Source organism: Amphibalanus amphitrite, unplaced genomic scaffold (genome assembly GCF_019059575.1).
Source record: "Amphibalanus amphitrite isolate SeventyFive unplaced genomic scaffold, NRLGWU_Aamphi_draft 000018F_arrow, whole genome shotgun sequence".
NCBI lineage: Eukaryota > Metazoa > Arthropoda > Thecostraca > Balanomorpha > Balanidae > Amphibalanus > Amphibalanus amphitrite.
The window spans coordinates 1,133,331-1,160,893 of record NW_024881514.1 but is presented as its reverse complement, the minus strand read 5'-3'; the positions used below and the strand labels follow the sequence as shown (position 1 = coordinate 1,160,893).

The window sequence follows — 27,563 nt, the reverse complement described above, 5'->3', positions numbered from 1 at the left end:
CTGCTGGGGGGTGTTTGAACACCCCCCTTGTGGTTTTTCGCGAATATCTCAAAAACGGCGGCGCGGAGCGCCGGCGTTTTTGGTACACCTTATTATACATCAATTCTACACATGTTGTGAAAATTTCAGACCACGGTCATTCAAGGTCAGGTCACAAGGTCACTTGAAGTGACCTCACCTCATAAAAAGTTTCAATGTCTGTCATAGCTACACCGAGTGACCGATTGCTTTGAAACTTTCAGCGATTGCTAAGAGCAATAGCATGTACAAAATGTTTATCTCAGAATTTTGATATCGATGACCTAAGGTCAGGTCAATTTTGCGACCTCCCCATTATAAGTCAATGGGAGAAAATTTAAATGCGCCTCTTTTGGACGAAAGACATTATAAACACTCCCAACCACTGAATTACAAGTGGTTTAGACACACTGAACATGAAAATGGTGTCCGTGACCCCTGTTTATGCCCTGAGGTCATATTAGGTCACGAATGGTATCTAACAGTTTTTCGCAAATAACTTTTGATAGAGGCATGCTAGAGCGATGAAAACGCCTTAGATGTGTTCAGCTTGACGATACGGATCGACTGATATGCAACATGAACTTTCCGGTCAGGTCATGACCTTGACCTGAGGTCAAATTTTCAAGTTGACCTTTCAAGGTCAAGTTATAGTTCATTCGATGCGTCTTGACGAGAGGAACACGATGCCGGTAAAAGTAAGCTCGTACAAGGCTTGGGTCAAAAGTTATTGCAGAAAGACTGTTTCCGAAAAAATCGGCTATTTTTGCAGTTTTTGCCCTCTGCAGGCAAAACCGTTGACGTTAGGTCAAATCTGAGAAAATTATTCAGAAAGGGCGTTAATAGGACTATCGAATGCGCTTTTCCGCGGCGCTGTGGCTCTATTGGTTCCCGAGTTATGCGTTGGCTTCTTGAAAATTGTCGACATTCGACCTGGAAATCGGCGAAATTTTGCCTTCAATGACCTCTGGTGACCTGACCTTTGACCTGACCAAAAAATTGACCTAAGTGATTTCCTCATTATTTTTGACGCTCTTTCGAACACCGCCTTCCGCGTATCGCTACGTGGCCCAGGAGCCGAGTTAGAAGGGGGGTGTTCAAACACCCCCCCCCCCCCCAGCAGGGCGTGGAAATCCAGGACCCCCAGCCGGGCGCGGGATAACCACGGTGACTATGCTATAGCATGCAATGTCGGCTGGACATTCTTTCTGTTACACAAAAAGTGCGATGAAGTGATGGCGGATAATCTCTTGAATTTAGTGTCATTCTGTGTAAAATTAAACGCTGTATCGAATGCTAGTCTAGAATCATATGTCAATGATGTCTGTCAATGCAAAATTGCACTGCAAACTTGAATTTTCTCGTGGGACCGGCCGCCGGCGGGCCGAGCGTCACGTGACCCCAATCTCAGGAGCCGGTCAAGGTCACATGGCCTGAGTACAGTTAGTAGTTCCCAGATTCGCCGCCAGAGTAGCGCCACTTGCAACGGAGCAAAAGAATGCTATATTGCGCGGTAGACTTTTAAAATGAACTTGAATATTTCTTCTTTGCCGACAGAACCCCAATGTCCCCGCTTGTATTGTCCTTGGACCCTAACGCATGAAAATGGTCTTTTCCTGATGAAGGAAAACTTTCATATGGCGGGAACAACAAATTAGGTATCATTGCGCTATTGCAACGATTATGGCGCAGGCCACTTATGCACATGTGCTACAGCCGTCAAACCAACAATACATCATTCTTATTAAAAAAAAAAAATCGTAGAGCCAAAGCACATGGAGAAGGTAATTGTGACCTGCTGAATGTGAGGTTTGTTCAAAAATTGCTAACTTATTCCCCACATCTCGTCGAATACTGCTGTTTTTCAGGCTGGGGATGACACCAGAGCGGGTAAAAAAAAAACTAATTCTTTTACAAATAAAAACCAGGGCAGTTGGACAATGATAAAGGTTTGATTAATACCTAATAATCATTTTCATCATGCATATTGTGTAACTGTGATATCTAGTGGGTGCATGCTTGCATTAAATGCTTCATACAGTTATTGCTTACTGCTGATTAAAAGTGACATGCTTTTTGGACATTTTTAACTTAGAATGTGAAATATTTTGTGTAGACTCAAGACTTGCAGATTTTGGGGTGCTTCTGCCAGTGAGGGGTGCATTTTTTTTTTTTTTGGCTCAGGGGGTGCTCGAGCATTCCCATACCCCTTCCCCTCCCCCAATTATCCGCCTTTGTGGACTATGAAAAACCCATACTGATTTCTTCTGGCCTTGAATCATATTTTGCTGTTTTTTTACTCAAAAGTGCATGAGAAGTGTCACCACTTAAAGTTGGTGTGGAAAATCCACACCAACTTTCAAGTTGGTGTGGAGCTCTCCATACCAACTACATACGAAGTTACGCCCATGAGTCCTATTGTGCCGTCGATTTTTAGGACCATAACATTATCAGACTTAGGATGATGTGGGATGGTGGATGTATCTCATCTTGCAATTGAAAGCTATTTTCTGTGTCAACTGTCATGAAGCTAGTTTTGTGGGCTTATGCCATTTTGGACTCAGACCTTTTAGACTGTTGAGCAATGGATCTCACTCTGCCACAGTTTCAGGATTTTGGGCCTGACCCAAAGATGCACACTGTCATTCATTAGGCTACATCATGGAACTAAACTGATACGGCCACGGGGGTCTTGAGCAACCCGTGGGGTGATTCAGGGCCCGAGGCCTCCAGGACAGAACCCCTGCCGACCTGCCGTGGAGGAATTGTGAGGAAGTAAGGATCATATGATCCTATGAGTAATATATGTCTGGACAAATAATTGTCTGGCTATTTTCAACTAGAAAAAAATGTTATTAACCTTCGCCCTGGTGGGGGGGGGCCATTTTGGCCCCCCCCTGTGGTTTTTCAGCGATAACTCAGAAACCACTTGAGTTAGCGCCCTGAAACTTTGTATAGCTGTTTATTCAACATTTTTACATCATGTCCTTTTTTGGGGGGTTCGGGTCAGGTCAGGTCAGGTCACAAGGTCACCAAAACTGACACCACCTCTAAAAAAGTTCAAAGCTCTCTCAAAGGCACAGCTTTTATCCGATCGATGTAAAATTTACAGTACTTGAAGATGTCGCCCAGCTCTACAAAATGGCTATCTCGGATTTTTTATAAATGTGACCTAAGGTCAGGTCAGGTCATCGCTGCTCCCCATTATAAGTCAATGGGAGAATCGAAAAGTAGTTGTTTTTCAGCTAAATCGGGCGTGATTGTTCCTATATTTCGTTATTGAAGTGTCTTGGGTCAGCAAATCACAGCCCATGTGAAACCATTTGCTTGTGACCTCGCTGAGGTCACGCTAGGTCATCTCCCTGGTCACCAGAGGTCACCAGCGGTTTTTCTGCACTTACTTGTTATTGAATAGAGATAGAGACTCCGTTCGACGTTTATCGTGTTTGTCTCGTCAATGCGGATCGAATGATATGCAGCATGACCTATTTCGGTAAGGTCATGACCTTGACCTGAGGTCAAATTTTCAAAATGACCTTTCGAGGTCAAACTATATATCATTCGACGCGTCTCGACGAGCCAAGCACGATGGTGCATGAATCGTTTCTCTATTTTCTCGTGAATGCATGCTATAGTTAAAAACATTTTCAACGAAATTTGCCAAGTTGACCTTGCATGACCTCTGTAGGCCAAACCGTTGAGCTGAGGTCAAATCTGACGAACCTTGGCGAAAGAGCTTGAAAAGAGCTATCGATTGCTTTTTTCCGCGGCTCTCTAGCTCTTCTAGTTTCCGAGCTACAGCGGAATATGTCCGGCAACACCGAAAACACTGAAATTTGACCTATGATGACCTCTAGCGACCTCAATATTGACCTTAGCGAAAAAATGACCGAAATACTTTCGAACGTACTTGTTATGGGCTTTCGTTTGCTTTTTTCCGCGTCTTCCTAGCCCTCTTCGTTTTCGAGTTAGACGGGGGGGGGTCATTTTGGCCCCCCCCCCCCCCCACCAGGGCGAAGGCGGCTCAGACCCACACCAGGGCGCGGGTTAACAATTAACATGACAAAACTTAAACTTAACCTAACCTGACTTGTCAGTTGTCAATTGTCATAGCCTTGATTGACCCATTGCAGAAGCTGCAAAAGTAGAGTGGATGAGGGATTGTCTTTGTTACTGAAATAGAGGAGACGTTTGGTCTGGGTTGTCCCTCTCACTCTGGTGTGCTGCCAGGGCCAGTGCTGAGACTGTCACTATTGACAGACCACCCGCCACCCAGCCCTGCCAATGGACAATGGTCACCTCAACCTCGCAGCACCTGAGCATGATCCTGACTCCTGAGGAGCTTTTCATGTTAGATGGCAAGGACTGTCCAGCCTGGATCAGGGGTGTGAGGCCTATGCTTACACATAATTTTCTTTGTGAGAGCTGTTTTTTGTCACCAAATTTATTCCAGCATTGAAATTGTATAAAGTGTATCTGAATTTTGTGAGCATGGCTTAGTACTGTCCATGCAATATGCATGCTGTGAAACATGTTCTACACATGTTGATTGATTGATTACTGCAGCTCTGTCTTATTGCCCTTTCCAAAATATACACCACTTTACCATCATCTGCAGTCTGCACCATCTTACAGGAAGCCCTCATAGTTTAGGAAACCCTCATAGTTCCTCAGCACTTTGAGAACTGATAATATTGATTTAGTCAGAATAACCATATTTTAGGAATGATATTGAGGTCCTTGGGATTCAGCTGGGTAGTGTCCAGAAGCTACGTAGTTTCTCCTTGTTCCAGTCTTCAAGTTTACCTTGCCCCTCCTTGTCCAATTGGTAATTGGGAAAAGAGGCTTCTCAGTCGATGGGTCTGCAGCATCTTTCGAATTCCTCAACAAGCAACAGAATGGTTTTGTTACCCCAGGATCACCGATTCATCAAATATTTCTCGCCATTGATCGAAAATGCCATCTGCAAGCTCTTGAACACGACAGCAGTGTGACGGCCATCTTCCTGCCCCAGGTGTGAGCCGTGCAAGAGAGGGCCCTAATCGGCAGCCATGAGCAACATCTACATTCAAGAGCCGCCCACAAACGCCAAGGTGCTGCTTGAGACCACTGTCGGTGACCTGGACCTCGAACTATGGGGAAAGGAGGCGCCGCGCGCGTGCCGCAACTTCATCCAGCTGTGCATGGAGGGATACTACGATGGGACGCCGTTCCACCGCGTGGTGCGCGGGTTCATCGTGCAGGGCGGCGACCCGACCGGCACCGGCGAGGGCGGCGAGTCCATATACGGACACCCGTTCAAAGACGAGTTCCACTCGCGACTGCGCTTCTCGCGGCGCGGCCTGCTGGCGATGGCCAACGCCGGCAAGGACGACAACGGCTCGCAGTTCTTCTTCACGCTGGCGGCGACGCCAGAGCTGCAGAACAAACACACAATTTTCGGCAAGGTGGCGGGAAATACACTGTATAACATGCTGAAGTTCGAGGAGGGAGATATTGAGGATGATCGGCCGAAGTATCCACACAAGATCATCCGCACGGAGGTACTGTTGGATCCGTTTGACGTAATTCCTCGCCGGAAGGCCGAACCAACCGAGGCCGAGAAGAAAGAAGCGAAACCAAAGAGCAAGTCGAAGGCTACGAAGAACTTCAAGCTGCTCTCATTTGGAGACGAGGCAGAAGAAGATGAGGATGAAACGATCGAGGCCACCAAAAAGTTCTCGGGCAAGTCCAAGTCGTCACATGACCTCACGGACGATCCCAAGCTGAGCTCTGCCCCGGCCGTGCCAGAAACGGCTCGGAACTCGAAACGCACCTCAGAGCCGGAGGAAAGCGTCAACATGGAGAACTTACGGAAAAAGTTGAAAAAGAGTGAGGCAGAGGAGGAGAAACCAGAAAATTATCGACTCTTCCAGGGCGATGATGAGAAGAAGAAAGCCCAAGTTGCTGAAGCGAAGGCCGAATTCGAAGAATTGAAAAACCAGATGCTGAAGAGGAAGCAAGCGGCGGTGAAAGCGGATGCTGTTGCCGCAAAGAAAGAGGAGCCTGAGGACGACGCCATCAAGGAGTACAAACAGCAAAAGGCTGAGTTCGAAGAAAAGAAGAAGCAGCTGCCGAAGCGCGGCGCGTCCTCCCGCGAGGCGCAGACGATGGCGCTCCTGGAGAAGTTCAAGAACAAGCTGCATCGCGCCAAGGAGGAGCATGTGGACGCGCCACAGGAGACTACGGCCGGTGGCGACGACGCCGAGGAGGTGAACGACGACTCGTGGCTGGCGCACGAGCTGCACTTCACCGCCAACGACCCGACCCTGGCCAAGGACGCCAGCACCAAGGCGGACGACTGGTACGACATTTACGACCCGCGGAATGAGATGAACAAGCGGCGGCGGCAGGCGGACGCCAAGGGCAAGCGGAGGAAAGACAAGGGCGATCTCTGAATGCTGGGGATGTGTGTGAGAAAAGGGAGGGGGATGTCGGATTTTGTGCGATGTATGAGAGAGTAATAATTATGAGACGCTTGTTTTGTCGTATTTTGAATCGTCCGTCTCGGTATCTGTGCCTGAATTTGCGATCTGAGTGCAAGTCCGATTAGTGTGTAAAGCTTGTTACCACTCCTCGTCATCCAGCTGCTCTCAAAGGAACCCAAGCGCTTGATGCCAGATGTCGCTGTCTTTTCAGTTGGCGTGGCGTGTATTAAAAACCAGTTGATTTTACAACACTGTCAGTCGTCACATCCTGCTAACGTCAGACTTCAATTTTTCTGCTGCCATCTTCAGTTTTGCCATGTCCAAGTTGGCTTCCGGCCTGGACACAACAGCCTGTGTTCTGTGGATAGTTTTTCCTGGTATTGACACGTGACCCAGTTTGTTTTTTACTTGACTTATTACAATAGGGTTGGGACCTATCTGCATGCTCTGTATGTTTTGGTAAAATAAAAAAGCTCAGAATTTTTAATGATTTAATTTAAAATCACTTTGTTATAAAAATGCCTAGTTAGTTCAGAAATTAATTATTTGTGGCTGAAAACAACTTGCTTCTGATTGGTCGGGCAAATCATGACGTCACATGTAGGTATATTACTGTCTGTATATTTGGCGCAGCTGAGACATACATTTTCTATGTATTTTCCTATGGTAAATCGGAGTGATTGGTCGTGTTTTCAGTGTCTCTTTATTTTGCGCTGGTATTGCGTGGCTAAGAAGTTTTATCAAGAATGGCATATACTAAAATGTTCCTTTAATAATGGAGCTTCAATATCTGTGAGTTTTGTTGGCAAGCGAAAACTGATTTCGCTGTTATTTTATCTGGAAATTACTCATTTTTTTAGGTCAATATTCAAAATATTTTACGGGAACAAGTTGGCACTTTTCTTGATTTTTGCACTCAAATCGCGTGCGATTCAACTGTATTGGAACTTGCAAAGAAGCTTGGTGATTAATTAACTGTGTTGTTATGGCACTGTTTGCAAAGCATGGATAATGAAACTCTGCCAAAGACTTAGCTACATAGCAATGCCTCAAGTAATACGCAGGAGGGACAGAATTCAGAGTCCGATCGAGAAGAATCGGTGCAAATGCTACGAAGACCAGGCAGCTCTGATACAATAGCTAGTCGTCTCACTACTCTCACTCCATTAGACCAGCTGATTCCTGACAGCACCGACTCGGATGCAAAGATGGAGCTCATCTTCCAAGCCAGAAACCAGTTCTTTGATGGAAGATGTGATGCTGCCTCTGTCTCTGCTTTGTTGGCCACTTTGGACGGGGCGGAGCTCCGCTCCTTGCGTGAGCGGTTATTCGCCTGTCATCCAGAAATAGTTCCTTCGTTTGCTGGCCGTTCCCTGATTAGGTGCAATACGGGGAGCTGTAATCAGGGAAGTAACTTTCCATATGAAAGGGGTGCAGGTGCACCCCCGTCCCCCATCCACTAGAAGTGCACCCCCATAGGCTAAGCAGCGCCCCACACGCCGCCCCACACGATTAGCTCTAGAGCAGATGGCGAGGGTGATTTCTCGGCTACATTCCATCTCGGCGTCGTGATGCTTGTGGGCTTGGAAAGCGTCCAGTCGTATGAAGGGTAGTGTAGGGGTAGGGTTGAGTTCAATAAGGTCCTTACATTTGAAAGGTTTGAACAACCCGCAATCAGCACAACATACCACAAGTTAAATAAAAAACTACCAAACTCCGCCCAACTAATATTAATAAACATTACAGCCAAACTAATGGCCTAAATAAAAATATATCTCAAATCCTAACAGTTATCGCGGGTGATGGTGCCATGAGTTGCTATTATCCAAAACAGATGCAAATAAACATGTTTGTATGTCCTATGTATGTTTGTTTTAAAAACGTTGCAGCGGCGCTGGGAACTGCAGTCTTAGATCTGGGTATGTTTGGCATCTGCAACTCTTCATATACACATTAACCCTATTTCGGACGGGGAGACCTTTCAGGATTTTCTTGTACAATTGCCAAACGCCGCGAGACATTAAGCTCATATTTGGTGACTTTTCCTAAATGCTCATTGCGCACATCTCAGCAAAAAAAAAAAAATGCCGGGTCAGGTCAGCTCAGGTAACCAGAGCGGGTTTGTTGACCCCACCTCAGAAAAGTTTGCAAACACGTCAGAGCTTGAGTTTTTCACGAAGTTATTTCCTCTCATCAAGTCTTCAAAACAGTACCTGCAGTATGTGTCGTTTGTATATCTCAGAATTTTTTATCTGTGACCTGAGGTTAGGTCAGAGTCGTGACCTTTACATTGCAAGCCTATGGAAAAGTATTGAAATGCGACCTGCACCTCGAGTAAACGAGTCAAAACCACCCAATTCTTTAAGAATTATGACAAATTATCTTATCTGTAATGATCCAGGTGCCATTTACTGACAGGGACACCGGAGAGGGTTATCTGAGCCGAGATCATGTGAGGTGATATCTACCATACATCAATGCTCACAATACTTACAATATTGACAATGCTTTTGCTTACAACACTTACAATACTTACGATGAGACCAGCAAGCACTCTGCCGTTACAGTTCTAACTTCTGTTTCGAAAAACGACGTTACACACATTCGCTGCCAGCATAACATGTATTGTTTGACAGTAACAAAATACAATTGACATCTGAACCCCAAATGGACCGCCATCCACTCAAATTTTATAACCCTGACCGGTCAGGGGGCGAATGGAGGTCATTTCCTGGGCATTACACTCAGCCCTTGCACAAAATATCTCACCTCACAGTGATCATTACAACAATAGCACCGACTTGATAGTGGATTTCAAAGTACTTGCAATCAGCTCTTCCTGCTATTGCAGACGATCATCTCCTCAGGGTAATGTTGTTCGGGACATGAACGAAAATCGTTTTCGGAGTTTCATAAGTCCTACTGCAACAGCCTGGCACAAAACAGGACTTGTACGCTCTTCTCTGCACTTTGCCCTTCAGTATATCACAAAAGAATTGTTTAGAATCCATCTTACGCTTCTTTTACAGTCTCCCTTGCCACCGTAGGGCGTAGATAGATTGCTGTTGCTGGTAAGTTAAGGCACGGTAGATAGAAATTACCTCGGTTCTCAACGCCTTAAGTTATTTTCATAAAAAAGAACAAATAAATGATCAATAAGATGACAGGAATGTAAACATTTTAATCGCAAAGTAGTCCAAATATTGGAATGAGCTTTTGCTTTTCAGCATCCTCCGGTTCATCATCTTTATCATTTGAAAATTCGAGGTACATAAAATGTTTATCACGCGCTCATGTTAAGTGGGAATATAGTACACGGCAGACACATCAATTTTTGACACTGAACATTTCATCCGTAAATGTTTTAGCATAATTTAAAGTTAAAAACAGCGCGAATGGCAGAGTGAAGCAAACAACATCTTTCACCCATTGATATAACATGTAATCTGTGGTGCGCCAGATGCGCCATTATTTGTCGACCGCAGAAGGTGACATGTGACGTAACAGCATCAAGAGCATCTTTTTTCAAGAACTTTTCAAAACAAGTTTCCTATCTTTCTTCCCCCATTTCTCTCAGCTTATTGATTTTATGAGGCAATGGTATGCACCATAAATTCTGTGAAAATAGTTTGATCATTTTCATGCATTCTTAAAAAATCGAGTTCCCAACCCCATTAAAGGTGAGATGTTCGCTGTCTTGCACCGTGTCTTTGATGGTGAAATAATGGCATGAAATAAATGATAAAAGAAAAAGTTAAATGTTGGGTAAAATGAACAGTTCCAGAACTATTATGCGAGAAGGATGTTTAACAAATGATTAATTACTGCTTCTAATGATCATTGCGCATAATTACTTCTTCTAGTGATCATTGTATTTTTACCTACTGCTTTTCAAGTAATATTTTGCTGACCATTCTCAAACCACGCCTGCTCTGCTCTTTATAGTTCCGCGGCGGAATGGTTTCAGGGACGGCCGGCTTGAAACGGCTGTGAGATTTTCTGTCACATGGCAAGGCTAATTTCAGCCGTCCTGTGCCTGATATTGGGCGACAATGCGACATACATTATTGTAAATCGCCACATTTTGGCCGTCTCATGGTCCAAAACATTACAGTCTTCTGTCTGTTGTGGAGCTGTGACATCGTGTGGGCTGGGTCGACTTCAGAACAGCCTCTCTGCTCGGCCGTCCCCAGCGGATGGCTCTGGTTCCAAAGGACAGTGGGCGGGGAAACTGAGAGCCCCCTCCGTGTGCCCGCTGCCTGGTAGTCTGATCGGTGGCGACCTTCACCGCACGCGCACAGGGGCGGCAGTGGCCGACCGGGAGGTGTCGCCGGCTGAGAGGTGACTGAGACACGTATGGTGGCAGGGTACTACGTTTGGCGACGCGCGTACGGACGTCCGGTGGGTAGCTGAATAAGTGTAGTGGTGCTGCTACCTCCGGTCAGCGCTCTGGGTGTCTGGTACTAAAGGGACCTGAATTGCCTACTTTATCTTCGTTTGGAGTGCTTTGATCCCGCTTGGTATGCCGTGTGTGATCTTAGTTCAACGCATACCTATTACTCCAGTCACTGGCAATGACTCTTCGCTGATGTTCAACGCATACTAATGGAAGATTGTCACGCTGAATTGCATTCTAATGCATGTCATATTCACAAATCGTTTTAGCTTCTGTATTTGGGTGCCTGCCTAATGAGTAGCAAAGTAATCTGATAAATAACCACTTGCCTCTCTTGTAGGCAGCAGTGAGGCGCATCATGAGGGCTATCCAGGTGTTCGAATTCGGTGGACCGGAAGTGCTCAAATACTCGGCCGAAGTAGTTGCGCCTGAAATCACAGCGCCTAACCAGGTGAGCAGTTAGCCGCACTGCCGTACTGCAATTAGCCGCTTTGAACACTTTTACAAAAGCATGGGCCATGTCGTCTTTTTCTGCCCCAACCATCTTCCGCCACACTCGGCACATGTATACCGCTTTAGCCCCGCTCTACAAACGAAGCGCCCCAGCGTTTCAGTCGCATGTTCCCGTGCTCGGCAGGTGCTGGTTGGTATCGCCAGCGTCGGTGTGAACCCCGTGGAGACGTACATCCGTGCCGGGGCGCGCGAGCACCCGCTGCCCTACATCCCCGGCTCGGACGGAGCCGGAAAGGTGCTCCAGGTCGGAGAGGACGTCAACGGGCTTCAGGTCAGTGACTGTCATGATTGTTCGTGTTCCATGGTGCGCAGAAGTTACCAATCGATTGAAACTGTACCTATTTAAACATCTTCTGACCTTGCAGTGTGTTAGCCAGACTGGTGAAACAGAATGACAGCTGCTACTTGCTGGCACGCAGAACGACTTTATTTTTATTGATCGAAGACAAACTCCCTTCCCTCATGCATGAACAGGTGGGCCAGCGCGTGTTCCTGTGCCGCGGCCCGGACGGCGGCCCCTCGGGCACCTACGCCAGCTGCACGGTGGCCCCGGCCTCGTGCGTGCGACCGCTGCCCGACCGGCTCACGTTCCAGCAGGGTGCCGGCGTCGGCATCCCCTACTTCACCGCCTGGCACGCGCTCATGCAGAGGTAACCGGCGTGACACTGCGGGGGAGTGGCAGGGCGCGGCGTGATACCTGGTTAGCCGATGTGAAACGAGGGGAACGGACCTGGCACGACGATAGCTAAGGGTAACGGACAAGGGGCAACGTTTACAGGGGCTGGTTTGATGTGGCATCTAATTTACTGGCTTGTAGGCGTAGTAACAAGCTCCTTACTTAGCCCACCCCTAATGCTCATCACTCATTTGTTACCTTGCGGGCGAATAAGAGTGTACGGTGAGCTGCACTGTTTGTCACCTGTCTCGCTAGATGGCTCTGCGGATGGTATTTAGCATCGGTTTGCGAGCAGTGCCTTGTCAACAACAGGATTTTAAGGAACTTCTGTATTTATATGAGGCTGGTAGACGGTTTTATTAAACCTTTGTGACTAGCGTCACAAACTGGAGTACTGCGGCGATTTTTATGCTCGGAACTTAAAATTACTTTTGGGGCTTGTAAACAGTGCACAGGCGAATTTCAGAGACTCTGCGACTTCAGTTAAATGGCATCCACTCTAGCCGAGTGATGAGCAGGCTAGAGGCGAGGATGGGGGATAGTGATGAGTGTAAAGCGCGGACAAATGCCGTTGCGGCGATTCCTGGAATCGAGTGGATGTGACTGTGACTCTGAACTTCTCACCCACCCTCATTGATCAGATCACCTCTGGAGTCAGTGTCGTTATGCGTCTGCTCTTTATTCTACCAGAAGTAATACATCTCCCTCTCACAAACGGTCGAGGCTGGTAACGAACTCCCCAGCACCCCTCTCCCTGCCAGTGTTTCCCGTGACTAGCCCCATGTTTCCCCTGTCACCCCATATGACTCGCTCTGACATCTATTCTGTCGACAGGGCCGCCGCCGGCCGCGGCAGCCGGGTGCTTGTCCATGGAGCCAGCGGAGCAGTCGGCCTGGCCGCGGTGCAGATCGCCAGACACCATGGTATGGGTCTCATTGCGGGGACGGGGTGCCTGATCTACTCTACATAACTCACAGTTACTCACTTACGAGCCTCACATCATGTAGACATGGCACTAACGCCAGTGCGAGTCTGAACTCACCCACACGAGACACTTGAGCTCGTACTGTCGGGGTAACTGACCAGAAGGGGAAGAGGGAAGAGAGCGAGAGTGGTGTGACTTTTGGGAGAGTATACTAGCTATAATTTGTAACCAGTGTCGTATTGTTGTGTGGTCGGTAGTCGCGTTGAAACCTTTGTAACTTACAAAGGTTTCAACACGGCTACCATCAATTATTCAGCACCCATTTACTTAACCCGCGCCCCGTAGGGCTACCGGCGGACCCTACCACCCGTAGGGGGGGGGGGAGCCGTTTCGGCCCCCCCCCCCCTAAGATCTCGGAAAGTTACCGGCCGATTTTCAAAATTCAAACGGCGTTCGATAGCCCCACCCGGGAACTACCTTGTGACCAAATTTCATTGACCTAGGTCAAACCGATGACGTCACAGGTCAGGTCAAAGCTCAGATTTTCACCGTTCACAGGCAATTCAAGAAATGTGCTGTGAAAGCGAGTAGATTGGCAATTTATTGAAAACCATCGATGGTACATTGTTCGTCAAACACATACCTTGCTATCTGAGGTCACTGATACCAGGTCAGGTCACAGCGAGGTCAGGTCACCGGGGGTCACAATATGAATGTGTCGTGTGATACATGTTTTATGGTCCATTTTACATGACAAATGCGATTATGTGGGTTAGGCAGCCTTTGGGGCCAGCCTAGGTCACGTTTTTGTAAAGGTCAGGTCAAGGTCAGGTCAAATTAGGTCAAATTTCAAAGTTGATATTTTTGCATAAAATGGGTATCGATTCGATGCAGCTCGTCACGGGGAGTCTAATGGTGGTCTTCGTTTTGCTCTACGAGTTCTAGAATTGCCAAAAATTGAGTTTGAAAATTTGACGTCATCATTTTTGAACAGTTTTTTCGCTATAACTTGGCCAAAAAACGAGGTATCGATCTGAAATTTGGTATGTAGGTAGAAGACGGTAGGTACTATCACATATATTCCGGTTTTTCCGAAATTTAAAAAACTTTTTGGATTTTTTGGCGAATATATCCAAAAAAATGCTTTTTTGATTTTTGGGGGTCAAAACTCATAAATTTCAAAAATTCGAGATAGCAGTTTTGTAGCCCTGTCAATTCTACACCTTTTATGTCTGATCATTTTTCTGTATCTTCAAAGCTGTAGTCCTGACAGGTCTTCTCGCGAAGGTCTTTTTTCGGTCGAAAATGACAGAACATGACGTCACTCTGACGTCATTTGTGGCCAACCTATCATAGCCTCTGGAAAAATTTTTGGTCACAATGTGTAAAATTGATGCCCGGAGGGGTCCTGAAAGTTTGGTGGCGATATCTCCAGCCGTTTAGGAGATATCGACCGAAAAGGACAGGGGGGGCCGTTTCGGCCCCCCCCCCCCTACGGGGCGCGGGTTAAGCGTCGGCCATTCCCCGATGGCGCAAATGTCGCTCGTGATTTACCATTAGCGTTGACCTGCGCTCTGGCCCACCACCGTTCCAAACCGGGAGCATTGTCAACACGCGCGCCGGCCGGCTCTATTGGCATTTCGCCGCCATAAAAGTCGCCATCTATCCGCGCGATAAGAGGCGGCGCGGCGGTGGCGGCGGCGTCGGGCGGACGGCTCTGACTGTGGAAATGTCGCCCGGGTCCCACCGAGGGAAGACCGCGACGACCGAGGGGGCCGCTCCGGCAGCGGAAATGTTTGTGTTGACACGGACTGGAAACGGGATGGGATCGACTCCGAGACATGTAGGGAGGGCATGGGCTGGGCCGGATCGACCGGTTTTGGTCGAGAGACTTGGATGGCGATTGGGTGAGGTCCTGATGTGGTATGCTGTTTTTTTCTTGTTGAAGTAGTAGCATCACGATTGATTTCCGTGCTTGCTTTTGCTGTCTCAAATATCGGCCAGCTGTGATAACCCGCCGGCTTCTGTTGCAGGTATGCTGGTGATGGGGACAGCCGGTACCGAGGAGGGAATGAAGCTCGTCCAGGAACAGGGAGCCGAGCACGTCTTCAACCACAGGACGTAGGTGGAAATGATACGTCCGTGCTAAAGCTCTGAAGCAGTAGGGAATTAATCTGGCAACCGAATGTTTTCTTTTGCCGTAATCATCTATCTAGTTGCAAACGTAGCTGCTTTAAACGAATCAACCGATACAATAGGCCTGTACAGAGCTCAGTTCGATTAGGAACCTCAACTGCAGTTAAATCGTGGAATGAGTGCTGCTTGGACAAATGTGTGTGCGATTTGGTGGTCACTCGCACAAGCTATGTTTTTACTTTAGATCTAATATACCATTACCTTCTAATGCTACCGTTCCTGTTTTATGTTTTAGGCCCGGTTACACCCAGGAAATTCTGGCAGCGTCCAATGGAGGAGTTGACGTAATTCTGGAGATGCTGGCCAACGTGAATCTGGCGACCGACCTGACGCTCTTGCGCTTCAGGGGCAGGGTCGTTGTAAGTAACACCTCCTTTAGGTGGAATTATTGTAAAAGGCGCTTTAAATCTGGGACCTTTTATCGTTGATTGCACCTGTAGACTAGCGGCAAAATTTGTCTTAGACCATCTCATGGTAAGAAAGCACCTCTCATTTGAGGCTCGTTCGTGGTAAGTAGCAGCTTAGACTTGAAAGAAGGGCATTGTGAATAACACCTTCAATCTGGCTCGGTTCATCGTAAGTAGCAGCTCTTATCTCAAACCGGTCCGTCGTAAGTGGCACCTCCAATCTGTGATCGGCAGTGTCCCAAAATTTGCCAGTTTGGGTGGGAAATGACATCCAAATGAAAATGGTTTTCCACTCTCACCTCCAATTTTCCAGAGCAATTTTTCACTCCCAATTTTACCCGTAACGAGCATCTGCATGTAATGTGTACCTTTGGTGGTTGGCTTTTAACTTCCTCCATATTTTCTTCAATCCTCTAGTAAAAACAACTCCCAGTTCCCACATCCTGTAACACTCACATGCAAATTGATGATCCCTGATTTTCACCCTTTTTCATGAAGCTTGCAATTTTCCACTCTCAGCCCGCTTTACTGTGAGGAATATCCCCCTCTGACACCCAAGCCAAAATGTAATTTTGGGACACTGGTGATCGGGTCATCGTAAGTGGCACCTCCGACCTGGGTCCGATCGATGGGACATCAGCACGCCGTGCGGCTGGTCTGTGGGAGTTGGATTTGCTTTTCTCTGCGTTCGTACCGACGCGGAAAATCAATTTATCCGCGTCCCGAAGTGCTCGAGTAGCCAGGTATGTGTGGGTGAGTCGGCCGCGCGCTGTTTTGATTGTAGTCGGTGATCGGTGGATGAAGGATTCTACCACTAATGGTGTCGCAAAAAGGTCTGATCGATTCGGTGGTTTTGTCGGCATTTGGCCGGTATCGGCACGTTGTCCGTGGGAAAGCATGGTTCGGTGATCGTACACAAATAATTAGTAAACCGGATTGCAGGGTTGGCAGGGGGTGGCAAAAACTGGTTTTTGCCAGTGGTTTTAACCGGTTTAAACCGGCTGGCAGAAACTCTGGTGGCAAGAACTGGCAAAAACTGGCTAAAACTCAGATGGCCAAACCTACAACTTTCCTAGCTAGGAATGTATTTGAAATGTACAAATGTATTTCTGGTAGTTATATAGATGCACTAAACATTCTGAAGTTGCCTCATTAGGTACTTATCCCTGCTTAAACTGTATGCATGTCGGTAGACATCCACAACGGAATGTATTTCCATATAAGGGGAGAGTGGGGTAAGGCGGCCACGGTAAGTAGGGTGCCGTGCGGTGCCGTCGTGCGCATATCAGTGGCGATGCCCGTTCGCACTTCTGATTGTGCAGGATTCACCCAGTCACCCTTGCACTGGCTCATTTGTCACCCCCAAAAGGCATCTTACTAGCTCCAGTCCTTATGGATAGTCCATGAAAATGTTTCTGAGTTAAGTATGAAGCATTTCAATGGTCAATGTCACTTCTGTTTGAAAGCATAAAGCTTTCACCGAATTCCCCTTAAAATATTTCATGTTCAAATTCATGTCTAGGCATAGCATTGTGATACTTCTTAGTTTTTGCCACTTTTTGCCGGTTAAAACCGGTTTAAACCGGCAAATGGCATAAACTAGTTTTTGCCGGCAGAAATGCCAACCCTGCCGGATTGCCATGCCGGATTGTTGCTGTTTTAGCCATCGCTGCTCCATCGACGCACGGCAATCCGAGCACTGTGTTTATAACAGCGACATCTGACAACGCAGGTCTCAGTTTACACGGTCGATACCACGATTGAATCTTATCATAATTATTTTTAGCCATCGGCCTAATACTTGATATGAAGCTCGGAGGCATATCATATTCACAACATCCGACAATCAGGGTGGACCAAAAAGGATGGAAACATTTTGAACTCGCATAAAACATGCATTATTGCATGCATGTGACTGTAAATGGTACCAAACGAGAGTACATTTCGTGGAAATTCATAACGGCATCACTCTCATCTGCTTTCTCTCGTTTTCAGTCTCTCACAGCAAATGTTCGAAGAGACCGCCTTCGCGAGACAGGCACAGAGCGGCCGGTCTGGTGGCTGACGCGATAGCCCGACGACACATGTTCGCTGGTATGGCTCACACAGTCTTGGTGATCGCTCTCTTCAGGTCACAGAGACCTTCCTTGTAGACCTGGCCCTTGAGATGAGATGATAAAGAAGTCACTGCACAGCAGCAAGGTCACCGAAATGGTGTGCCCTCAGCGGAAAATGAATCGTGGGTCCACTTTGGATCGAGGAAGGGAGCGGCGACACCGTGACCGTCAATCAACAGCGCATACCAGGCGGCGCTGAGGAAGTTCTGAGAGCGAGTCCAAACGAAGCATGGCAGCCTCATCATAGACCTTATGTGGTTCCAGCAAGACGGTGCGCCTCCTCACATCGCAAAAACAACGCTCAAGTGCATCGAAAGCCACTTCGGTGACCGGCTGATATCCCGCGGTGCCAGTCGAAACTGGCCTACCTGCTCATCCGACCTGACCCCTATGGATGTTTTACTGTGGGGTCATCTCAAGGGCCAGGTCTACAAGAAAGGTCCAGAAAGCCTCTGAACTGAAAAGAGCGATCAGCAAGGCTGTGTGAGCCATACAAGCGGGCTATCGTGTCAGCAGCCAGGCTGGTCGCTCTGTGCCTGTCTCGCGAAGGTGGTCACTTCGAACATCTGCTGTGAGAGACTGAAAACGAGAGAAAGCGTATGAGAGTGATGCCATTATGAATTTCCACGAAATGTACTCTTGTTTGGTATCATTCCCAGTCACATGCATGCAATGATACATGTTTTATCAAGTTTAAAATGTTTCCATCCTTTTTTGTCCACCCTGTAGATGTCTGTTTTGCCACAGATATAGCTCGGATGTCGTGGGCGGTTGATATTTCTCAACCGCACGTTTCTTGTGCGAACGCTATATTTGTGCTCGTTTCGTCCGCCACCTGTAACCGCTGGCCGGTGTCCGATTCAGCTAATATCAACTGAACTCGGGTGGAAGAAAATCCACAGGCAGCCGTTATAACCGTAATTGATGTCACCTGATAGTTTCTACGCCGTGCTAGAGTTCAAAAGAACAGGAAGCAAAAGACCACTTGAGCTTACACGAATGAGACTGATGAACCGTAATTAACAGTGTGTTCAGCGAAACACTGATTGTTAGACATTTTATACGGAACTCCGAGCTGATGCGTTTTTAAGTAAGTCTTCCACAAGTACCTATTGTTGTGCCATCCTTCAGAAATATATTTAAATTCTGTTCCATCATTTATTAATGTTTGAACGGATACCTTCGACCTGCATACATTACCATGATCTTCCTCGTACACTGAACGCTCTCCGTCACACAAGGCAGATCTCCGTCTCATATCCCATGATCCCGCGCCTATCCCGCCTCGGAATAACACAACAGACCGCCTGTCTTCCCAGGAGCCGCTCCGCTTCTAACGCCCAGCTGGGCGCCTTTTCGCAAAGCTGCGCTGATCCCCTGGCAGCAGCGGCGGGGGTCGGACTCGGACCTTAGAGCGAGCCGGCAGCGGCGGAGGTCTGACCCAAGAACGCGCACTTCTCTGTCGGCGGCGGCAGAGGCCGGGATTTGACCCCGGCTACCCGAGTCAGGTCGGGATGATCGTCGTCCGTCATGGCTCACGGCGGCGAGTTCGCCGGAACTTTGCGAGGAGTTGGCCGTCGACCCGGTGCCGGATGATTGCTCCATTCAGAGAATCAGTTGCGGTTGATTGGTCTGTGGTCAAACTGGGAGGTCAGAGCGGACGGCCAACCCGTCAACTGTAATAGAATAAAACGCGCCGCCGCGCTGGAAGCGCTGGGATGTTTCTTTTCATCTTTTATTCTTCCATTTGCACGGCAAAATCTGATGCTTCATTCCCGGCTGCCACCGAATTCCGAGGCAGCTGAGAAAAATGAAATGGGAGATGCAACTATGGTGAGGCGCTGCCTCCAGCCTTTCATCTCCGTTATTACTTTTGAGGTGACCTGAAGTGGAACGAGATGAATCAAAGCGAAATACACAAATAATGCGGCCACGTATTTTATATTGCGAATAATGAAAAGTCGCTGCGTTTATATTTTTCACACTTGTAGGATTGTTGCCTGATATTTCTCAACTCTTGAATTTCTCGTCATCTCGATAACTGGCTCGTTTTCTCATTTTTTTATCAGTCTTAGACTGATTTTGTATATGTATTTCCAAATGGTTCCTTTCGATAACGTCTTCTCGAGAGCCCATTTCCTGCCTCGCTGCCACTCTTAAGGATTCACTCAGTGAGGATAAGGTAATCGGATGAAAATCTCCCCGTGGCCACCTCTTATAAGGCGGATCGAATATCGAAACTGCCGCATCAAAGCTGATGGTGGAACTAGATGAAGGAAAGGACGCACATACCACAGACAAATGTATGGTGCATGGCTCTCGGACATTTGCCTCCTCATATAATCTGTAGAAATACTAGGTCGTTCAAAAAGTTCTCGGCCTACCCTACTTCCACATTTCGTACGGAGTTCTCCTTTTGCCCCGAGGTAAAGGCATGTTTTGTGAGTAAAATGTGCTGTTTTCGTTCCTGTGCAATGACTAACGCATGACACCGGTCCTCTGGTTTAGTTGCAGGTCGGGCGATCAAAAAGTAATAGAGAAAATTGAATACAGAGCGGTCATTAAATTTTTGGTAAAGAAGGGGAAGCCCCTGACTGAGATTATTGATGAGCTAACCAAGGTGTATGGTGACTCATCACCTTCGCACAGCACTATCAAGAAGTGGGCAGCGGACTTCAAGCGGGGCCGGCAGCCTCTTGACGATGATCCACGAGAAGGCCTCCCATTTCCGGCCATCACCGAAGAGAACGTTGACGCTGTGAAAATGCGGATCATGGCTGATCGCAGAATAACTGTTCGGCAGATAGCCGAAGATCTGCGCATTTCATCGGGATCGGTTTTAACCATTATCCACAAAAGGCTTGGTATGAGTAAGGTCTGCAGTAGATGGGTGCCCAGAATGCTGACGACCATCAGGCGCGCTGACCATAGGGCATGTTCAAATGAGCTTCTTCCGATGCTGGAGGCCGAAGAGCACTTCTTTGATCGCCTAGCCACTGGTGATGAGTCTTGGATGCACCACTACGATCCCGAAACCCAGGCTGAAGCAAAGGAATGGCGTCATCCAGGGTCTCCAAGGCCATGTCGGTAACGAGCAAAATCTTCTGCTGGCAGGATCATGCTCACTGTGTTCTGGGATGTCCATGGTGTACTGCTGGTTGACTTTCTCGCACACAAGCAGACTATCACAGGTGCTTATTATGCCAAGCTCTTGAAGAAGCTGCGCGCTGCAGTGAAGCAGAAGCGTCGAGGGAAGCTGCGTCGGGGCGTTCTGCTGCTGCACGATAACGCTCCGGTGCACAGGTCTCACGTTGCTCAGGATGCTGTGCAAGAATGCGGCTTCCACCAGCTGAATCACCCACTCCACAGCCCAGGTCTCGCCCCAAGCGACTTCTGGTTGTTCCCAGCTCTGAAGAAACGACTTCGTGGACAGCGTTTTCACGACGATGAAGAGCTAAAGAGGTCAGTGATACATTGATTTGAAGGAGTTGAGGAAGAGTTCTTCAGCAAGAGCATCTGTATGCTGCAGGACCGCTGGGCTCTGGCTGAGGCACGCAAAGGGAACTATGTTGAAGGCTGAGGTGAAATAAGGTTTGTCCCGAAAGTGTATCTGGCCTAGGCCGAGAACTTTTTGAACGACCTAGTAACATGCTATCTATTGAACATGCAATGTTTGCTAACTCTGGTTTTCGTCAGGTGTGATAATTTTACGGTGATGATCGTTGTGTTTCCTCGTGTGCAGGGTTTACCGTTTACGTAATGGCTGTATGTCGGCTCTGTGCCGTCCCACACACTGCATTTTCGTCGCTCACTCCCGGATCTGCGACCGGAGTGGAGTGTCCGGGTGCTACGAAGTAAAGCGACCCGTAGCGTTCCATCTCGTACGGTAATGTCACATCCCATGGCCGACTGTGTCCTTTCTCAGACTGTGTCTCGGTTGCTTTCCAGGTTATCGGCTCACGGGGGAGCATCCAGATCGACCCGCGGCTCACCATGGGTCCCGAGACCAGCATCATGGGCTGCGCACTGGCCGCCGTCACTAAGGTAGGTAGGTCGTCACCTCTCAACCCCTCTGACAGTTCCTCCCCGCCGGTGTCAGAGGTCATCACCCCTCACGCCTCCGGGCTCCGACCGTCCCCTGCCCACACGACGACTGCCACAGACGCTCCATTGTGTGACCCTGTTGACCTCTGCCCGGTCACGTCCGTTCGGTCACCGCGTGGTCACTGGTCCGTGGGCACCCTACCACTCCTGGCGGCCTCGTTGGCGCTGCTCGTGGCCGGAGCAGACTCCGTGAGACCATTCCGTGACCTCTGCCGGCCGACCCAGTCTGTTCAGAGAGGCCGGTCAGGGCATGTTGGAGACGGTCTCCGGGAGCGGAACGTTAACGTGGGTGCTAGTTAGAGCCAAAGACATTTGAGGAACTACTCTCTTTCAGTTTTGGAGCGTTTTTTTTTTTTTTTTTGACGAATTGATAAATTGTTCAGTTGATATTCAGGCCCATAGTCGTCGACACACATTGGTCGATCGTGTTCTGACTTCTGAGCTCTCACCAACCCCCCCCCCCCCCGGTCACTGGCCGCCGAGCTAGCTGCCCATGAGCTGACCGCGGCGGCCGCGCGGTTCGCCCGGTCCGGGCAGTAACGCCGGATGCCGTAACTGCTGTCTATGGCGGCATTACCGAGCCGTTCGCTCGCACGTCGGAAACGGGACCGGCGCCAGACGCCAAGCTATATTGGAATGGTTCGGCCGGAGACCCGGGCGCAGGCTATACTTGGCATGGAAACCGGGACCAAAGGCGAAATGGAGAATTACTGAGCCGCTGGGATTTCATTTCGCGGCTCGATTGGCATTGCAGCGAAAATACGCCTTATCTTATCCCGGTTCGACTTTCTGTAATCAGCACTGCTGATGGAATCGTTCAGAGCCTTGTTGCACTGCCCCATTGTAAATTTAAAACAATGTCACGGTGGCTTTTTTTCCCGGCTAATACCACTATTCGCAAAATTATATTCATTTGGAATTAAATTCTAGCCGGGCGGCGGGGCTGATGCGTTTTTAGTCCCGCAGGAAATGCTGTTAGCACATCAAAAGAGCAGCAGCCGCGCTCATATGTCGCCAGCGACCGGGTGGGCTTTCTGGTTGTAGCATCAGGTGACAGCGGTCAGCGTCGGTGTTTGTGTCAGGTGGCAGCGGGCCGTTTTCGCTTTTGCATTAGGTGAGAGCGATCTGTGTTGGCTGTTTGCATCCAATGACGTTCAATCAAGCCTTATAAAGTAGCGATGCTATCGTAGAACATTTTTTTTTCTGAGTTTTGATGACTAATGAGGTTTTGCTATGATGAAGAATGGTTGCAAACTTATCTGGTCAGTTTTAAACTATGCATGTCGTCTGGGACCACATTTATTCCGTGATTCATTGCTGTTAATTCTCGTTCATAATGTGCCGCTCTGAGCCGCCTTTCTGCATCTTTCTCTAACCGGCTGAATCTGCATCTCCTCAGGAGGAGTGGGAGGAGTTGGATCTCCGTATCGGCGAGGGTCTGGAGGCCGGCTGGATGACGCCGATCGTGGACAAAACCTACCCCCTCGAACAGGTGAGAACTGAGCCCTGTCGGACAAAACTCACCCCCGGAACAGGTCAGATCTTGTCGGACAGATCCTGCCCGTGGAACAAGCGAGACCGGAGACATGTTCCACAAAATCTACCCCCGGAGCAAGTGAGATTCGGGACCCGTTGGACAAAATCTTCCCCGTAACAGATGAGATGTCAACTTGCAAATCAAATCTACGCTCTAGAACGGGGAAGATGCAGGACCTACGACTAGCCAGCACGCAAACTAATTTCAGGGAATAATCAAAGAGGCATGGATGGTGCCCGGTCATTGTCACGTTCCGGATGCAGCCCCCCCCCCCCCCTGCGGCTCATTGGACCATGACGGACGCTGATCCAGTTAGCAGTTAGCGGTGTTATTGTATTATTAGTGTTATCCTGTCACTGATTGGCTATTGAGTTAGCCGCGTAATGGGGCTATGGCATTGGGTGGTGCGGGCTGTCCGTACCATGCCTATGGGCGGCATTCTTTTGTGTTTGTGCCTTTTTGGCATGTCCAGTGCGAAGCATTAGTATGCTTACATGAGGCTAGTCGATTGGCTGCGGCGGTAGGCTGTGAGGAATGAGGCTCAGATTTCTTCTGCACGGCTATCCGACAGCAGTCATAATTGTGTTCCGATCGCTAGCGATGGCTTTTGACGGCACTCCTGACGGCATTTACTGAGTGATGCGATATGACAGACTGAGTGACATCACTGACAGGCGGACAGGTCGTTACTGACAACCGGACAGACTCGCGGACAAGACTTTACCGACCGGACGTGACTGGTGGTCACTCGAAACCCCCGGCGCTGCTCCAACTTAAACAGCGGGCTGGAACGATTCACATTTGGCCCTGCAAACAACTCTAAGAATCACTTAGTTAAGAGCCTCTGTCACACCTACTTTGCATCACTTAGCATAAAGCTTTCTCTAGGCGGAAGCAGTTCGGCTCGGAGGATTTCTCGCTCGCGGGCTGCTGCTGCTGCAGATGCTAGTTGAATCCCTCTGGCGCTTCTGAGAATGACCGGTATTGTGTTGACTGTTGCGAGTGCTTCTGAGAACTTGATCTCTAGCCTCAGCCGGATCTAATTTAATCACGATTTTCGTACGTTTTCTCTAATTGCAGCTATGTGCGCATTTCATAGATGAATTTATAGTGTCGACGAAAGCTGATAATCTTTGTTCTGTTCAGAGCAACTTATATCAGAATCTTTCTCGCACGTTTATTCATATTCGTCCAATGCTGAGACTGCTCTTTTGTGCTGCCAAATAATTCCTGGCCGTCATTCTGCTGGCTTTTGCCTCCATTCTGGCTTAATTAGGTGCTTCGAATCGGGATTCCCGGCCAGGCCCGGGTCGTATCGCAACGGACCGCGTGCTGCGCTGCGAGATAAGCCTCAAACGTCCTGCATTGTTCAGCTTTGGGACCGATATTCGACGGGTATTGAGTGGTCCTTTGGTGCCCTAATGAAGGTGCTCAGTAGTGCTGAGAACCCTTGTTATTCTAGCTTGTCAACTGCTTCTATGCCCGCCTGCAACGAATTCCGTCTACAGTATTTTACCTTCCAGACTGCGACGCTGAAGTAAATTTGCGTTTGTGGTCTGTAGATACCAATGTTCCAACTGCTATCGTCTGTAAATGTTTTAGGACATTACAATCAATATTCAGAGCCTTTTACGCTTTTACACGAGGTATGTGAAAAGGTGGTTTCGCTTGACTTTACATCCCTTTGCATCTTAGTAACGATACCTTATGTTCCGGGATGCTATATTTTATGTTACGCTCTGTAAGGGAGATAAAAATAGCCTGTCCTGCGCCTTGTGCGTATTTAGGCCTGACCTGGGTGTGGGTGGTACCAAGATTACTTTACTTATAGGTGGTACGAGGAAGCTGAATTTTCCCGGTCCTGAGCGACTTTTTCCCCCGCGTTGATAGCCACACTGCGCCAGTCCTTTTTATACCGGCACTGAGCGATAAGATAAACCGCCGATCGATATAGAGGTGATAGTACAGGCGCCAGCCGGTTCCTAAACTGGCCGGCCAAATACCGCCCAAAACCACCGGGGTCCAGGGTCACGCTTCCAATTTTGATATGCTATCTCACCCCATGATACTGTGTCGATGTTTTCCATATTTCATTTTTCAACAACCTGCTTTCCGTATCTGCGCCGTTATCCCTGTTCCCACCTATACCTCCATCGCGCTTCTCCTACTACGTAGTGCACTCCCCCGCTATCTATAAGAATCTTGTCCCGCCCACCCCGTCTCCCACCCGCTCGGTCCCACGGGTGTCACAACGGCATCCGTGCGCCAGCCACGAGCCCCGGCCGACTCCGTCGTTAGCGCCATCCCTCAGGACGGGCGGTGGGGACGGGTGGTCTCTGAGGACGGGCCGTGTGGTCGAGCTCCGTGGCAGCCGGCAGGTGTGTTTGTCCCTGTCAGAGGGACTATCATCCGAGCCGCGCCGGCTGTGGCCCGTGCGGCCTCCGACACCGACACTGATTCCGAGACGTCGGGGGGGGGGGGGAGGGGGACGACGTGGAGCTCGGGCGGAATGCTGTTGTTGGTTGCAGAGTGGAGTGACAGACAAATGTACGCAAGCAAACCAGCAGATTCGGGTGATTTCATTCCTCATGCTTATAATATTTCTTTTTTTCTGACTAGAAAATATAAATTGAGATATGTGGAATGATCCGAACCAATAATCTTTCAAGTTTGAATGTCTGTTTATAACATGTTATGAACTATAGGTCTGTTGGTACTTTGCTCATTCAATCTTCCTTCGAGTACGAATGCATTTGATCGATTTTTGTTAACATTGAACTCTACGACTGTGATGCTGATTGCTGAAGGATGAACATGTGCAATAACCTCCTTCAATTTTCCATTTTTTGTTACGTTTTTACACGGTTTTCTTTGTTTTCGCCCGCGCATATTTATCTCCTGTGATTAGTCCCCTGAGCGCAGAAAAAAGGTCTAGTTGTATAGAACCGTTCACGTGGGATATATTCTGCAGCAAATGTGTCCCCTGAGAGCCATTTGTTACGGCAATATTGTATCTTTGTTGAGCAGTGCACATGACGGCAATACTAATTCTCTGAGGTTTGCGAAAGAAATGTGAGCTGCGACGTAACGTCCTACGAGTGTAGCTTATGTACATTAGATTTCTGAGTTATTTTCAATGTCATCATGCACACACACATACGCTCTCTCTCTCTCTCTCTCTCTCTCTCTCCCTCCCTCTCTCTCCCTCCCTCTCCCTCTCCCTCCGTCCCTCTCCCCCTCTCCTGTGGGCGCGTCCGCGCCCCTCCATTGACGTCGTGCTCCGGTTACAGGCGGGCCGAGCGCACGAGGACATCATCAACTCGGCCGGCGCCCGGGGAAATATCGTCCTCGAGGTGTAGTCGACGGCCCGACTCCGCACGCCAGCTGATCGTCCCGCGATGTGGTCGGCCGGGTCCCCTCAGGGTGTTAGTAATGCATGGAGTAGGGGCCGAATCAGGGTCTCGTTACGGGGATGTTTGGATATTTGGATGGGTTTACGCTATACAGGGTAGATAGACGCTAAGGACCACATTCCAAGAGCACCACTCGGGACATTCCAAGAGCACCAGGTGTGACCGAGTGCTCAGTAAAAGCTCGCCAAGCGAAGTGGAAAGTGCGGTTGTGTGCGCACACTGGTGAGAAGCTGCTGGGTAATTGCTATGTAGATGCTATGCGATGTGCTTCCATGATCAAAGGTGCCTCTCTGTCGACCGATGTGCTGGGTAATGGCATGGAGTGCACACGACGTGACGAACAAATTAACTTTACTCATAGCGAGATGCGCTGCCGGGAGCTAGGGGGTAGGGAATGATGCAGGTGCCTTAGTGATGAAATGGTAGTTAGTTTTCATAGGAAGGATCGTTAGTTTTGGGGGTGCTCAAATAACACGGTAGATACTGATTTGTGCATTGATATCGCTCTAGAGCGATGTATTTGAAAAGTGAAACACATTATGCATACTCATACGTTTTTGTTGATTTTCTTCATTGATGTGTTTCGTTGTAACAGCTAACACTTTACTCTCCCGAACAATGCTTTGAAGGGTAACCGATTTACTTTATTGCTCGTTTTTTTAATATAAAACGATGCATAGAACGCTTTTCGCCGTTAAACTCGGAATGTGTCAATTGTTCGTGTTGAATTTGTATGCATACATTCGTCAACGCGAGATGAAATGATGGGCAAATATATTTATATTCAAATTCGA

At 48.4% G+C, this 27,563-nt stretch overlaps 1 protein-coding gene across 13 annotated transcripts in view; it reads left to right on the top strand.

The window, feature by feature from the left end:
- The window catches only part of LOC122388606 (quinone oxidoreductase-like), a 40,753-nt gene extending 13,190 nt beyond the window's left edge, over positions 1 to 27,563 (top strand). For 2 of the 13 annotated variants that reach the window (XM_043379853.1, XM_043379862.1), the window contains exon 2: positions 5,033 to 7,277. In XM_043379853.1, the coding sequence (XP_043235788.1) occupies positions 5,070 to 6,455 (1,386 nt within the window). In that variant the 5' untranslated portion in view covers positions 5,033 to 5,069 and the 3' untranslated portion in view covers positions 6,456 to 7,277. Of the gene's footprint in view, positions 1 to 1,663; positions 1,803 to 2,468; positions 2,794 to 5,032; positions 7,278 to 10,158; positions 10,887 to 11,221; positions 11,333 to 11,518; positions 11,666 to 11,868; positions 12,045 to 12,904; positions 12,994 to 15,028; positions 15,117 to 15,426; positions 15,551 to 21,663; positions 21,760 to 23,218; positions 23,312 to 26,646 lie in introns of those variants that run through there. The other 11 variants (XM_043379879.1, XM_043379907.1, XM_043379896.1 and 8 more) reach the window with 11 other exon arrangements.